General features: G+C 40.4%; 1 protein-coding gene across 3 annotated transcripts in view; it reads right to left on the bottom strand.

The window, feature by feature from the left end:
* Positions 1 to 17,071, bottom strand: part of LOC126162181 (inositol polyphosphate multikinase) — a 362,534-nt gene that overhangs the window by 18,803 nt on the left and 326,660 nt on the right. For all 3 annotated transcript variants that reach the window (XM_049918502.1, XM_049918503.1, XM_049918501.1), the window contains 2 exons: positions 16,792 to 16,916; positions 3,532 to 3,667 (listed from right to left, as the gene is read on the bottom strand). In XM_049918502.1, the coding sequence (XP_049774459.1) occupies positions 3,532 to 3,667; positions 16,792 to 16,916 (261 nt within the window). The remainder of the gene's footprint in view (positions 1 to 3,531; positions 3,668 to 16,791; positions 16,917 to 17,071) is intronic.

Below are 17,071 nucleotides of genomic sequence, written 5' to 3'. Positions count from 1 at the left end.
TCTGACCGGGGGACCTCCCCACAGGCCCCATCCTGCCACAGCAAATGCCACCTGGCAGGATGGCCCTCGCTGGGAGTGCCGATGCCCCAGGATGACGGGCATCTACTCGGCATACGTGGGGAGTTAACAGCGCAGGCATCAGCACAGCAATCCCTGTGTTGTCAGGAGGCTATAACCAACAGGATACCTGGCAGCCCCACCACAACGGACTGGCTACCGTGTTGGATGAGGTGCAAAGAAGTCCATGGTCATCGTCAGCACAGAAAGTGATACTAATTAGTGCGTGGTGGAAAATGCACCGAGGAAGGTGTCCTTGCCCAAGAGATGGAGAAAGAGGGGACTGCAATGTGACGATGAGAAAGCAGGCTAAAGATCTCTATGCACGATGGACACGATGCACCACGTAAAGCGCCCTTCGCCAATTGACTCACTCTCCAGGAAAATTTTGAAAACTGGCTGTCAAACCCTACAGGGGACCATCACAAAGGCCGAAACATGTGAGACTCCTTTTAGTCGCCTCTTACGACAGGCAGGAATACCTCAGCCTATTCTAACCCCCAGACCTACAAGGGGTGGGGGGCAGACTTCAGGTTATTGGTAGAATGCTGGGAAAGCACAGCAGACATTCTTACATATCACTCATACAACCTGTTCTACAATATTGCTCAAATGTGTGGAACCCGTACCAAATAGGACTAACAGAGGATATTGAACGTATATGGAGAAGGGCAGCATGAACTATCACAGGTTTGTTTGATCCATGGGAGAGTGTCACAGAAACTGAAGGAAGACTCTGGAAGAGTCTTAACAGTATTTCAAGAACTGGCTCCAGCTTTAAATGATGACTCTAGAAATATACTAAAACCCTCTATATATCACTCACATAGTGATCTTGAGGATAAAATTAGAATAATTATTGCATGGACAGAGGCATTCAGACAATCATTCTTACTATGTTCCATATGTGAATAGAATGGGAAGAAACCATTGTAACTAGTACAATGGGGCATACCCTTCGCTATTAATCTCACAGTGGCATGCAGATGTAGATGAAATGAGCAAAAATAAATTAATAGTTCAAATTCTGGGGTCAGTTTTTTTATTGCCTTCCGCATTTGCCTCATGTTGACATTTTTCTTACCAACTGTCATGTAATTTGGCAGTTCCTTGCAATGACGAAATTGTTCTCGATGATTTCATGTGAAATATGGAATGTTGATCATGGTGTCAGACTGATCTGTCATACAGCCCACGGTAAAACGTGGTGGGAAGGACAATAAATGTGCACACAAAATATTGCTTGTTGCAACAGACTAATCAATAGCACTGCTCAAGGCTTACGTTAAACAGGAAGGCAATTTATTTGCTGTGATTTATGTTATTCATGTGAGTAAGCTGAAAGTTCACGAATGCGAACTGCTACAATTTTAACAGCTTGAGTCCACTGAGGTTCACATTGACTGTTTACCCAATTTTTGATACATTTATGTCTATTTTTCATCAAACAAACAATTTATTTTTCCCACACAATATGATTTGCTTGCATGCTGACCCCCAGTATTTCAAGATTACTGTCAAGTTAGAAACTAAACTAACTGTTACTTCCATTACATCATCATGTTATTGACTACACAAATTTTGCTGTTAATCCACTATATTAAGGGTACATTTAAGCTGCAGCCTTGCTGTGGGCACATTCAATTTTGTTGCCTGCAGGGAGCCTTGTTGTATTTACGCTGCAGCCTTGTGCTCACACAGCATCTCACTTTGCTGCTAGAAGCCTTTGCCCTGCAGCTGCCTTGCTCACATCACTAGTTGAGGAATTACTTGCAGTTTGTGAAGCAAACTATGTTCTATGCAATGTCTGATGACAATGATAGTGGCTCTTTCTTGCCACAAGTGTTGTTACTGACAACGAGAAAGGAGATGAGGTATGGACACTCCATTTAAATACAGATCATCCACACTGCAGATAGTTTCACAAGTCATAACAGCACCTCAAAAATTATTCAGAGCACTTTTTCATGTAGTTACGAATGTCTTAAATTTTCCAGTTAATTTTAAACATTATTGAACCAGAATATTTTATATAAAGATTCAACTCAAAATTATTATCATAATTGTGTTTATTTATCCACATGTACTTCACTCACCACATTTCGCACCCTTAGATTTTCATGCTGATATTCTAATCACCACCGCATGCCTTTATGCCTTAAGTCAAAGGTTTATAGGACTGTAGTATGCCCAGTCGCACTTTATGGGTTGGAATGTTGGCCAATGACAATGAAACATGAGCAGGATCTCCACGTGATGGAAACGCACATGCTCCTATGGTCCCTTGGTCTTACCCGATCTGACCATCCAACAGACGTCAAAGTTCGACAGTGACTTGGAGCTGCACCCACCACAGACAAACTACGGGAAAGCAGGCTAAGATGGTATGGACACATCATGCACAGTAAAGCAGACTTGGTGGCAAGAACAGCTATGCACCTAGACATAAATGGCCAACGACCTTATCAATGCCACATATGAAGATGCCCTCGACAGACCAAAATGGAGGCAGATGTGCTAACAAGCAGACCCTGCTAGCTCATGATGAACATGAAGAAGAAGAAGAAGAAGAAGAAGAAGAATTCTAATGAAAAAACATAACTACCTGCGTATGTTGATTTCATTGGTAGGATACTGGGAAGTAACACACAAACACTCTCGATAGATTACTTACAAAGTTTCAAGTGCCAATATTAAGTGCAGGAATCTGAGAATATGCTACTGCTCCCTGCAGCTCTTGCAATAATCACAAAGGTAACATTAATTTAGTAACTGCTCACACAGTGGCATTTAAGAAGTAATTTTTCCCACATTACTCACCTTAATATAAGATACAATGAGAAGTACGCTCCGAAATGCACATCACAGTAGTTTGCACATTGTGGATGTAGATGGAAATGTATAAGCACGTGTATGCTTAGTGTGAAAGCATTTAATAAGGAGCAGTCAAACATGGCAGTGCCAGAGTAAACCTGAAGCAGCCAATCGTGACTCAAGTTTCAGGACATGTGTTGATGGTTGCGTAGCGAAACACAACCCAAGTTGACATCATCACCTAGCACAAGGATTGGCATGAGCAGCAATGGTACAGGTTAAATGCACTGGTAAGGTGCAGTGGACTTGTTTCACGATCGCCACCCCATGCCGGTGAGCAGCGAGGGGCCAGCATAAACACACCCTAATTTTCTTTATCACTCATAGCAGACTGATGTTTATCTCTAGGTAAATTCCTTATGAATTTTTACCACTAAGCTAAACAATACATGTATTTTCTGAAACAGTAAGACAATTGAGTTTGGTGTCAGTGAACAGCTTGTCTATTAGTGGCCAATTAGTTTGGGGGAAAAAAGAAAAAGGGTTATCAACAGGAGTGTTAAAAATATAAAATTACACAATTCTTTCTCTCTCAGCCCCCCCCCCCCCCACACACACACACACACACAAACACACACAATATGTTACAAAAGTTCTCACCATCAATAACTGAACTTTTGTTCAAACGTTTCCCATAATCTTTTCCATATTTCATTAGTTTTCCATTTGAAATCTTGTACACCTGGAAACCTGGGATACAAAATCCCAAGTCCCTTTTACACTCCATATACTTTTTCTGAAATAAGAAAGAAAAGTATTAATTCAGAATTAATACTTATGGCGATACACAATAAAATACTCTCTGTTTATTCATATAACATAAAAACTTTTGTACTGCACAAGACAAATAAGATTTTATAAAAGAAAACTCTTAACACACACACACACTATATATATATATATATATATATATATATATATATATATATATAAAAATAATCAACACATCAGAAGTTGCAAGTGCCAATCAGCACATGAATGTACATGCAAATAAGGCAGGAGGATATTAAAGAGTAGTAAACCAATTCCACAGCAGTACACAAAAAGTCTTCAAGACAATACTTTTGTTTCCAAAACCAAATTTGGTGAGTAGTGAAGGTGGGGTTGGTGGGTATATCTGTTGTTCATCTCAGTCAATATCACTTAAGTGTGTGACAAGTTGGGAAATGATCCTCTCCACAGTTGACACAGATGGGAGGCAGGGCACAGGGAGTATTGGGATGGGATGCATGTCCACCATCTCGACATGTGGAGTACAGCAGGAAGACATATGGCCGAACTTCCAGCACCTATAGCACCGGTCTGGGGGAAGGATATGTGGCTGGACATCACAGCAGTAGACGATCATCTCGACCTTCTTGGGTAATGTGCCACACTCTTAAGGCCAAGATGAAGGCACTGGTGGCATCCCTGATTGTCCCTCGGACACTGATAGATGCACCAGAAGGAAATGAACTCCTTGTCGCACTAAGTGGCACGCAGCTCGTTGTCAAACTGCAAAAGAAGGTCCCTGCAGAATGTAATACCCTGAACCATATTTAAGCTCTTATGAGGCGTGATGGTAATGGAAATATCCCCAGCTTGTCACAGGTGAGTAATGCCCATGACTGGGCAGAGCATGCCATTTTTATCAAGACTGACTCTGGCCGCATTTTGGACAAGCCCTCCACCTCCCCAAACTTGTCCTCTAAATGCTCTACAAGAAACTGAGGCTGCATTTAAATAAAGGAGACCCAATCAGCTATTGTACATACAGGGTACCGGGGAGAATAAGCTTTGCTGCCATCCTTGGTCTGGTGTTCCTCCCGTGGTGTGGCCAGGGAGGGAAATGATTTGGGGTCATATTTCTTAGCACTGAAGTTAGACTTTGCCCACTTAGAGACTGCTGGTGGAGGACAACCAGCATGAGATGACGTACTATGCTTCATGGCGTGTCATCCACCCTGATGCCACCCACTCCGACCAGGGGCCCTGCCCACGGGCACCACCCGCCCTCAGCAAGGGCCACCTGGCAGGATGGCCATTGCCAGGCATCCCGATGCCCCAGGGAGGGCCATTGCCAGGCATCCCGATGCCCCAGGGAGATGGACATCTACTCCATGGCATATGTGGGGAGCTAATGGCGCAGGCATCAGCAGAGCGATCCCTGTGTTGTCAGGGGGCTATAACCAACAGGGTAACTGGCAGCCCCACCACAACGGACTGGCTACTGTGCTGGATATGAGTTGCTAAGAAGTCCATGGTCATCGGCGGTGCAGAAAGCAACACTGCATAGTGCATGGTGGAAAACACACCCAGGAAGATGCCCTCGCCCAAGAGATGGAGAATGAGCGGGACTGCAATGCGACGGCGAGAAGTGGGCTAAAGATCTCAATGCACAATGGACACGATGCACCATGTATGGTGCCCTTCCCCAATTGGCTCGCTCTTCGGGAAAATGTTGACAAATGGCAGTCAAACCCTACAGGGGACCACCACATAAAGGCTGAAAGGTGTGGTACTACTTTTAGTCGTCTCTTACGACAGGCGGGAAAACCTCAGGCCTATTCTAACTCAGGGCCCGCAAGGGGACATGCTGAAGGCTTCTTTATTGAGCACAAATAGAAAATAACAACAAAAATCGACCGCCTGTCTCAGAAGAGTTAGAGGACACACAAACACATTCTTATCGGAATCTGCATATGCCACAGCATTGTTCGCAGATATAATCACTTTCCGGAACACTTCATCTTTTTGAACATTGTGTCTTTGCATTATTGTTTATAATATAAATGTGGTGGTAGGGTTGGAGGGGGGGGAGAAGGACAGTGGAAGAGAGAGAGAGGGAGAGATTTTAATGTTAAACAACATTTCACTAGTATGCTGGTGTCACAATATGCACCTTAGACAAATCACTCGTTGCCAGTCCTAAGCTGGAAATTTGTGTCCAACAAAGAACATTTGAAAAAGATTCCGGAACTTAGTATTTTACTTGCTAAGTGAACTACATCTCTGTAAAAAAACTGTTATGTCAATCCTACCCTCGATTGCTGCTGGCAGATCTGTACTCTAGTGCAGAAACGAGAACAAAATCAGATTGACACAAGGCCACAGGAAATGAGCTAACAGAACTGAAACTTCCAGTCAGATGTAAACCATGTTATGAAGTGCATCTCAAACCTGGAAACTTCCTTTTTACAATTATGCTCTTACTGACTGAGCTATCTTTACCCAGGCAGTGAGGATGGGTCACGAGTCATGCATGTATAGCCCAGCTGACACACTGACAACAACACTGCCAACAGAAGGCACAATTGCTGTTCAGTCCCAGTCTGGCACACAGTTTTAATCTGTTAGGAAGTTTCAACATAGCTCACACACTGAATCAGACTGAAAAATTCACCATGGAAACTAAATGTAGATTACAATTACAAAAAAACACACATGAAATAAAACAGTTGTGAAGGATACTCTGGTCCACTAAAATGGCAATGGACAGGAAACTGCATGTCAAAATAAATGAGTTACAGAGAAAAATGGGTACCCCTATCAGAGAAAATGAAAATATTAAACCTATCTGAATGAACGCTTCATGGAGTTCTTGAGTAAAGAATGGGGCTGTGAAAAACTGTGTTGTCATTGAACCTGTCAATATCAACCTGTAACATCAAAATGGTGTCCACTGTTCATTCAATGAAATGCAGTACGCAGAGAGAATTGCAGTTACTCTAACGATATCAAATTCATCGGTACGATCAAGTCACAATCGAACTGCCACTTTCCAAATCCCACCAAAAAAATTGGGCTATGGCACAGTCTGTGACCATTACCTACTTAAAAAAAAACCATAATACAGAAATAACATAAATATGGTAATGAAAACAGTTACGAAGGAACACAAATAATTTAGACAATTTTCTTCATGTGGGTTTAATTCATGTGGTTTTCATTCTAATGCTTGCATGTCAAGTGCTTGCTTTCTGATAGGCTGTATCTGATGTTTAATAACAGGATAATTATACAGCACATCGCCACCTGTAAGCAATGGGTTGGTGCATTAGGTCATAGCATTTTTAAGTTTAATAAACACAACACACACATCTAACAGAGACTTCAGTGATCAATAGTATATTATCCTTCACTACTTAAAACAGTATGCCACCCTGGGGAAACTTTTCGATTCTGTGACTTTAGGTATCACATGGTTTTGAGGCAAAGAACTTATCAAGCCATGTTCGGAGAGAATTTCCTTCTGGAAAGTAAGGTCCTTGAAGATTGTTCAACAGAGCAGAAAAGGTGAAAATTTGAGGGCACAAGATCAGGTCAATTAAGCAGGTGCAGAATGACGCCCCAACCCAACTCCTGTATAGTGTTTTCTGTCAGTCTAGCAGAATATGAGCTCGTGTTATTATGCAGTAGCATCACTTCACACATCCTTCCTGGTTGTTGTTCTTGGACTGTGTCTGCACGGCGTCTCAGCCATTGGCAATAAATGTCAGCAGTGGTGGTTACACCTTCAGGAAGCACTTCATAGTACACCACACACACGGTCACTGTTCTTCCAACAGATAATTGTGGCTGCGAGCAGGTCTTTGTACAGGGAGTTGGTGGTCTGTTTGATTGCAACTATTCCTTTCTTTTCCTTCTGTTAGCATAAACACACCCTTTCTCATCACTAGAATGATACAGGATATGAATCTACGATGTGCAAGCATATATGGCTACATGCTGATATTTGTGATTTTGGCTTAGAGCATATGGTACCCATACACCCAATTTTTGAATTTTCCCAACTGCATGCACATGTCGCACGTTTGTGGAATGATCACAGTTCATCATATCTGCTAGTTCTTGAGTACACTATTGTGGATTAACACATGTAAATGATCTTCGTCACACCGTGAAGCCCTTCCTGAACGTGGATAGTTACTAATGACAAAACAATCCTCCTTAAAATGAGAAAACCATTTATTTGCCATGTTCTGTCCAATGGCGTTATTCCCATACCTGGTTTAAATATTTCTGGGAGGCCTCTGCTCCTGTCATCATCCTACTGAACTCAAACAGAAGAATGTGTCAGAAATGTTCCAATTTCTTCACTTGACACTCCATTTTCTATAGTCTCCACAGCTCTACTATCTCAAAGCACAAAATGTCAATTTGTAAACTCAAACAGCAACAGTGAACTAGAATGAAATTTTCACTCTACAGCAGTGTGTGTGTGTGCTGATATGAAAATTCCTGGCAGATTAAAACTGTGTGCCGGACTAAGAAGAGGTACTGGCGGAGTTAAAGCTGTGAGGACGGGGTGTGAGTCGTGCTTGAGTAGCTCAGTTGGTAGAGCACTTGCCCCCACGAAAGGCAAAGTCCCATGTTCGAGTCTCAGTCTGGCACACAGTTTTAATCTGCCAGGAAGTTTCATTTTAAATATTATTTTTGTATGTCTGTCAGTCAAATCTATATTTCTTGTATCTTTGATTTATTTCTTTGTAGACTGCACCAGAAAACAGCCTGAAAGGCCGAAATTGGCCAACTGTACAAGATACAACGTGTTCATAAATTAGTTATACAAAAGTAACCTCCAATTGTGAAAAGATAAACAATTTACAGAAGTATTTGATACTGCACTTGATGCATTATATATTTAAGTTTTATTTACAAATGTGCAGTGTGGCTACCTTTTGTAATATGACATATGTCCCACCTGGAATCAATTTTCTGCCACATCCCATAAAGCAAGTCTTGATGTATGGTGGCAACTGTTTGTGTTATCCATTGTCACAGAACATCAATCTTTCCCGGAAGTGGAGGAACATTACTTTGTCTTTAATATAACAGCATACACAGAAGGCCATTTGGGTTAAACCAGGTGATTGTGATACTCAGGATATTGTTCCACCACATCCAGGCCAAGGGGGCACATCGCTACAGACGTATGCGACAGCTTCACGATAACAATGTGGTGGTGTGCCATTTGCAGAAAAAATAAATTCTGTGCCCATATCCTGTTGTAATTGAGGCACTAGATAATATTCAAGCATGTCCAGGTATGATACGCTAATTACAGTTGACTCAGCAAAAAAGAAAGGACCACAAATCCTGTTACAGCTTACAGCGCAAAAAATATTTACCTTAGACAAGGCCCTTACATGATCGATTACATGATGTGGTTTCTGCTCGTCATATCCAAAAATTATGTCGATTCACTTTCCCGCAGGTATGGAAGGTGGCTTCATCACAGAACACCCTTTCATAATCATCTTCAGTCTGCATTTTGTTAAATTCTACACAAAACTCAGCTCATTTTTCTTTGTCATTATCTGTTGAAGTTTTCAATAGTTCTAATTTGTAGGATTTGAAGGACAGGTGTTTCTGTAATACACTGCACACTGTAATTCTAGGGATATTCGTTTCTAAACTCGCACATCTTGCTGATTTACTCGGACTACGAATGTGAGACTGCCAAACTTGTTCAATTGCTATGTCATAGACGATTGGCCAACTCTGCCCTGGCGTCCTATGTGATACACAGCCAGTTTTAGTGAAACGATTGTACCAGCCTATAACAGAATGTCTCCGAGTTGGTGGCTTGTGATATTTACTCGTGAATTATCTCTTAACTGTAGTAGCAAAATTGGATTCATAAAACCAGAAACCACACTGGCACACTCTGCAAAGTTATACGACTCCACGATAACTGTTGGAATAACTCATTTGCGCATGCCGCCTAACAGGAATGTTGGAAACTCAAACTGTTAGGTGGTAAATAGAACTTTAAGATATACTGCATTCAGTGCTGTATCAAACATTTCTGTAAGTCATCATCATTTTCACTATTAAATGTTACTTTTGTGTAAATAATTTGTAAACACCCTGTATAGTAAACTGAATACTTGTGAAAAACGGCAAAGGTGGTAAACTTCAAAATTTCCTTTCACAAATAATTTACAGTACCTGCATTTTGATAGCTGCCATCCGTTCCACACTAGGAAGTCTCACCCATAAAATCTAACCACTCATGGACAGTGCATCTGTAGTGAGGAACAACCCCTATCTCAGTATGCTGAAGGTTTTTATCCCCCCCCCCCCCCCCCCCAAATCTTAGCCCACAGATAGATTTCTTGTGTTATATCCACATACAACCCTAATCTTCCAATCACCTACATATGCCAGTTACAAAAATGTGACCCTGTATCATTCATTACCATTCTGGACTGGAACAACTGAACCATATCCTTCATGAGAGCTTTGACTATTAATCATCTTGCCTATAAATTAGGAACATCCTACCCTCAAGCCTTCACATCCCTCCCTAAGTAGTATTCCACCACCTACCCAAACAAATAACATTGTAGTCCACTCACACACTACACCTAACCCCAAAGCTCTTGCCACATGGGCCATATCCTTGCGGAAGACCCAGGCACAAGACTGGTCTGATACACCCAGCCAGAAAGCTCGCTGTTAAATTCTTCTGAACTTTCCGTGGTCACGGCTCATGATGTCACCTAGTGCTGCCAGTAGATGTCACACTCAATGAGTCACTCTTTTCCAGACTTTACCAACAGATTTGTTACACACACACACACACACACACACACACACACACACACACACACACACACACACACGTGTTTGCACTTTGGTCAAATACCAGCTTGTACAGATTTTATACCTGTCAGTGTATATATGAGCTTTCATCTGGCAAGGGGACCTTATGGGCTGGCCCTGTTTGATTTTCTTTATGTATATTTGTGAAACTTGATAGTCTGCGCTCAGATGTAACAGTTTCATAATAAACAGTGACAACTTTATAGAAGAAAATGTGAAAAAAGTTGCTTCTAAAAATGAGATGATTTCCAAGCCCTGTTAAGTACAAAACAATTTGCCAAAATTAAACATTCCCATAACTCAATGAGTAGCATCAGAGACTGCTAATCTACAAAGCTCAGGTTCAAATCTCCTTTACAGCTATTTTCTTTGCTTGAATTCTATATTTTTGTGAAGTGGAAATTATAACAAACAAATACTGAATCATAATTTTCTAGTGAAAGTATCAACATATTTTCAAATGTGTGTCACGTGGAACAAATTAAAATTATGTGAAATGATGTACAACAACAATAACCTAGAATGGATTTTCACTCTGCAGTGGATTGTGCTCTGAAATGATACTTCCTCGCAGATTAAAAACAAGACTAATATGCCAAGAAGTTTCATCAATAATACTGGAGTATTTCGTATACTCATTTCTCCATGGGACGAAGAAATAAGAAATCAATGGGCATTAGCAGTTAACCAGCAGATCCTTCTGTAGATACAGTCCAGCCCTTTGAATTTTTAAGTACTAGAATCTATTAGATAACTACTGTCTTTTTCCCATTTTCAGTTGGTTGCTGTAGCACTGTTTACTGTAAGTAAGCATACACTTTAAGATTTTTGCTGGGGGGGAAAAAAAATCGGACTGATATTATTTTAGATTATAAAATTTATAGCCTCCTCATGACATAGCACACATGCAGATTTCCTATCTAAATTAAGACATTAATATTTGTAGAGGGGTTTTATGTTAACCTCCATAAAGTGTGTTTCTTGTTCAACTTCTTGCACTTTATGTGAAAACCAAATCTTAAAACACCTAAATTTGTAGTCTATATTCTTGTTAGTTCCGTGATTTGCCTCCTGAACAAGCTTAAAAGCAGAAATATGTAGCTACATTAATATCTTTTACACTCATTGTACTTAATTCCATATACTGTTGGCATAAATAGCATAGGGATGAAGTTTGCACTCTGCTATTGTCCATCCGTACTTGCCACCACAGTTAAGCAGAAATATAGCTGCCATGCAGTAGGGCATTGCCCCCCCCCCCCCCCCCCCAATCTCTCTCTCTCTCTCTCTCTCTCTCTCTCTCTCTCTCTCTCTCTCTCTCTCTCCCTCTCAAGATGAGTTACTGAGTGTGAGACATAGTGGCACCAATTGGTACCCATAGTGTGATGTCATGAGCCACAAGCCCAAAAAGCTCAAGATTTAAAGTCCGTCTGCCAGACCACAAACCAGCTGTCCACCTGAGTGAATGGTCAAATGGTCACCACTAAACTGTGACCATGAGCACTGAAAATGACATGCTCAATTTCAATGGCTGTTTCACAACCCTTACCATTGGATTATCCCCCCCCCCCTCCTCACACTCCAAACATTATCATCTCTGAATTACATACACAAGAGTGCCCTTGGTGCTCTTGTAACACATCCTATGATCTTGTAATCATCTTATCTTCAATCTCCAATAGTCCTTACCCTCCACTCATCTCAAACCCAGCCTCACGACCCTAAATTTAGTCATTCTGCACTCACCTTCTTCTCCAGTTTTCTTCCTCTTCTGTTACCATCTCCTCCCAGTCCACTCCTCCAATTCAAGTGTGTAATGGGCACAACTCAAGCATTGCACTGGGCACTGCATCTAAAATGAGCCTACCAGTGCCTCAGTTAACTCCTGTGCATCTGCTAGCTTTCCCTCCCAGCCGTCTATCGCTCTCCCCCACCCTCACTTGCCTGAAAGCTAGTAGTGTTCTCAGCCTTGCTTATATTCCTGACACTGCAGAAACAAAGAAAATGAAATGTTTCATATCATGATGATATGAGTCAAAGCCGAAATCCGGTATTGAACAATTCAGCAAACCCAGAGAAAGGCAATGGGAAACATGAAAATGATGAATGTACAACAGTCAGGGTGTATAGGTGGACGAGGAAAAAAATTCCCGGATTTTTCCTGGATTAGCAGTTAAAAATACACTTTCTCCCGGATGAAATTACACTTTTTCCGTGTTAAGTAACAGTATACTTTTCCTCGGAACTGTAAAACTTATCAATCCTTTCAATAGTTGTGGCTTTATACACCAGCATAGAATTTCCCAGCATTTTAGAAAACAAAACTCAGGGGAAAAAACACGTTTTGGAAAGATGTCTTATGTGCAGCAACATGTACACTGCTTATTTTCATATTATGAAAGTATAAATTCTAATTCCACCAAACACCGCATGTTACTTTCCGAAGGATTGAAATCGAGATTGCTATGTGCTTTTGTAAGCAAGTCGTAGCTCTTGTCAAGCAATATCGCCAGCCGATGTCAGTGGATATTCAGAGCATAGGACACGTGATGTAGTCAGCCAATAGCAACATCACTGCTAAGTAGCGTGAACACACAAATAGGAAAAGGTAATGGTTTAAATTAATGTACATAGCATTGCTACAAGAAAAGAAAAGCTTTCACGTTTAATATTGGCCCCTGAGATTAATAAGCTGCAAGAGAAGCTAAGCTTTCACACATAATGTTAATCTTTTTTGCGCATACAAATGTGCCAGTAAAATTTTTAACAATGACATAAATTTCTGATCTTCTGGGCTTGAAAATATTCTAAATGGTCATCCTCAAAGGTTTGAACTTTGAATGAGAGTCAAACGCTCTGTGATTTAAGAAATTCAACAGACATTCGCACAAAGAGTTCATCTTGTGTAAAAGGAAATATAATTTACTTGAATGCAACGCTTTTCAAACAACCATTCGGAACATTTTCACGTGACCTGTTTGAAATAGATTCGTTTCAGCAGTTGTGCCAGATGACAGGCGTCGCCGCGCTTGCGCAGCTACGATAACGCAGGAAGCCCGTACGTTCGTATGTGTAAAACATCAAAAGAGCTTACATTATGTCATAAAAGAAACACGACATTAGAGGATACTCCAAGAGCATGGGAATTTTGTGAACCATACTAAAATGCATGATTCGGCTTAAAGTGCACATTCGTATGTCTAGATTCAGATATAAATTTTCTTGGAGTACCAGTACCGCATTATCTTATCTTTGATTCTTTATTATGGCATAATGCCAAACGCGCTAGAAGATGAAAACGTGAACTTGAAATGTAGAGAACAATTGAAACTAGCCAATAGTGTGGAATGAAACACTTCGTTTCCAATAAATGACTGTCTCAGCAGAAAAGATTAATAAAAGTCAAATTTCTTTAACAAACCAACAAAAATAACTTCGTTGCTTGACTGTCAGAAAGATGGAAACAAAATAAAATCTTAAACTAATAACATATTTTAGCCATAATTATGTGAATGTATTTTAATTCACTTGATAGCTCCCGGCCACAGAAATCTGTTTTGCTTGCATTTGATTTGAGAGCAATAAACGAAGCGGAAACACCAAAATCACTAAACGTAAACATGGGTCACGTGGAGACTACCACCTCCCCACTACAACTCAGACTGCTCTGTGAATCAGGTCCGGATCTACGATATTTCCGAACCGGGGCAATATTAGATAGTGGCGCTCCCCCTCCCTCGAGCGTTTGAGATAGGACGCCAAAAATTTAAAAAATTGACTTTTCAAAAATATCTTCATTTTGTAGCGCACATCTTTCTGATGAGTCTGATACATAAAACATATATGATCGAGGGAATGTAAGACATGTTCTTTAGTCTTAAATGTGCCGAAATGCAGTGTCACGCCTCTTCACACAGCATTCTTCCATCGCACGTCTCTGTATTTCGCTCTGTGAAATTCAAATGAGTAATATTTTGTAATGGGTGCCATCAAACTATATTCAGGCCAGTGGAAATTAAAATGTTCTGTGGTGCCTCTCCTGCTCCCAATCGGCCGGTTTGACATCCTGCCCCTGTTAAAAAAAATCTCGCGATTAATAGTGGATGGGATTATTTGTAACCGGGAGAATATGAATTCTTCAGAAAATTTGCAGTCTTTACTGCCTATTAGCTAATAACTTGCTGTTTCCAGTAAAATAAAATTAAATATAGGATACATAAAACAATACAAGAGAGCAGCAAGACAGTACACATTTTCTCAATCCTTAAGTCCTAGCGTTTTTTCTCTCTAATCTTGCCACGGCTTTATATGGAGTACTTTCCTATCTGGGAAAGAATCTATTACCTCATCAAAGTTCGTCAACATTTTGCTACACGAATAAACGAAATATTATTGTCTACTACCAGAAAAGCTGTTAATACAAATAGTATCCAAAACTGGAGTGGTTTCTCGATCTGATTACGTGTATTTTGTCACTGTGTGCTAGGTAAAACGAAATAGGCCTGCCTAATATTGCAGCAATTGTTACACACACCAAATAAACGAGACTGTTTTGGCACAAATGGTCATTTTTATAACACGACAAAATATAATTCACGAAGTACCAATATCAAATTCCTATTAGGCCTAAACAAGGAAAAAGTTTTATGTTAGGAAATAGTTTCACATTTCATTCATACTCTCTAGCTTCTGAAGCATGAGATCGAAAAGTAGTAGTACGAAATATTTATATAAATTTGGAATCGTCATATTCTTCCATAATTTGTGAGGGTCTCCGTTTCTTCTCCTTCCTTGTTCTAACAAACAATCTTGTCATCACTAATTCTGTAACTATTCCTGCCAGTGTCTAAATTTATTCTCTGGTTAACTTCACTAACCCTGCCACAATCACCGGTTTAGTTATCCCGCATTTGTTCTCCGGTTAGGCATTATTACATGTTCGTACAACGCATTTTCTGCACTACCAGAATAGAACTTTAGCAGCTGCTAGCTGGGGACTGTATTACTGGCCCTTAGTAGTGTAGCAGTCTGGCCAAAAATGTTTTGTCAAAATTTCATTTTCTTGGATACGCGGAGAAGACAATACGTTATCATAGTTGCTTGTTATTCCTGTTAGTCATTTATTTCCACTCTGGTAGTCTGAATCTATGGAATTCGCTAGTAATTATAACAACGCTGATCATTTTCAAACCCAGTCAACCACATAAACAGCGATTGTCATTCACCCTTTCGGCTTTATTCGCTCAGCTCGTATAGACCCGTCCCCTTTTGTCTATAGAAAAGTTTATTTCTAGATGCAAAGGATGTGGACACTTTGTGAAACAAGGTCTTTTTCCTCAATAAGATGAATTTGCCCCCCCCCCCCCCTGCTCACCCTGAAACTGCCACCGGGGGGAAGATACCCCAGTTTGCCCCCGCCCCCTGGTTCCAGGCCTCTTGCGCATACGTGAATCTGACAGCTTAGGCGCACCAGCAAAATTTATTCGGATAGCATCTGGCTGCTTGCTGCAATTGCTTGTACAGCTAACTGCCACACTTCTCTAGCCAGAAGCAGGAGAAGATACTACTCATACACAACTCAACTGCACATGCGCATAAGCTCGCTCGCAACCACTCAAACGAATCTATTGTAGTTTAGATGTCACGCTCATTGGAGGCAATTTGTTGTTATGAAACACTGTATAGTCTTCCTAAATGCTTTGACACATTTTGCTGTTGGCAGACACATGTATGAGTGCTGTGTTTTGTTCTTGTATATGGTGCATTTCCTTTGCAACTTAAGTTTTATTTTCGTTTTTTTCTCTCATTCGTGTTTTATTGCTGCAGTATTATTCTGCAGTAGCGAGATATAGTAATATTCTTTGTTAGAGTATTGGTTCTTACTAGTCAAAGTTACAAAAATGTAACTAAAAACTAAAACAATGAAAAATTCCCATAATTCTAAAAAATTCAGGGGTTCTTCCTGGTTTTCTCCCAGATGAAAAAATTCCCGGGTTCTTCCTGGATCTCCCAGGTCGTATACACCCTGACAGTTTAACAGACAAAGACTAGATGTGAGCAGACTGGTCCAAACAGTGGGAGACTAATGTTTAGTGATCTGGAAAACAATAATCTTATGCGGAACATGGATATTTGGAACAAGAGGAAACCAGGAAATGTGTTTTGCAACAGAAAGATTCCACAGATGAAATGAACAAGTACAAATTATATAGGAATGAAAGGATAAGCAGGAACTATAAGTTAATTTTAACAATTTTATGATTGACTTACCTGTTCATTTTTTATTTTCTCTTCTGTTGCTTCAGGATCCCAAGTTTGTTTCCCTATTTTAACATCCATAACACAAGGCTCTGCGAAACCATCAGTCACATCTTTTAAAATGAGGAACTTAATATCTGAAAAAAGGATAAATACTATCTATAATACACTACAATACGAAAATTATTTCATCAATATTATACAGGATGATTTGACACTTATGGATATGTTGCCCGCAGAAAGAACAGGTTATTTGCAGATAGAAATTCCTCTTAGTCAAAATTTTATTTCA

The sequence above is a fragment of the Schistocerca cancellata genome, chromosome 2, assembly GCF_023864275.1.
Source record: "Schistocerca cancellata isolate TAMUIC-IGC-003103 chromosome 2, iqSchCanc2.1, whole genome shotgun sequence".
Taxonomy (NCBI): domain Eukaryota; kingdom Metazoa; phylum Arthropoda; class Insecta; order Orthoptera; family Acrididae; genus Schistocerca; species Schistocerca cancellata.
The sequence above is the reverse complement of the archived record's forward strand: the minus strand, read 5'-3'. Positions and strand labels throughout refer to the sequence as shown.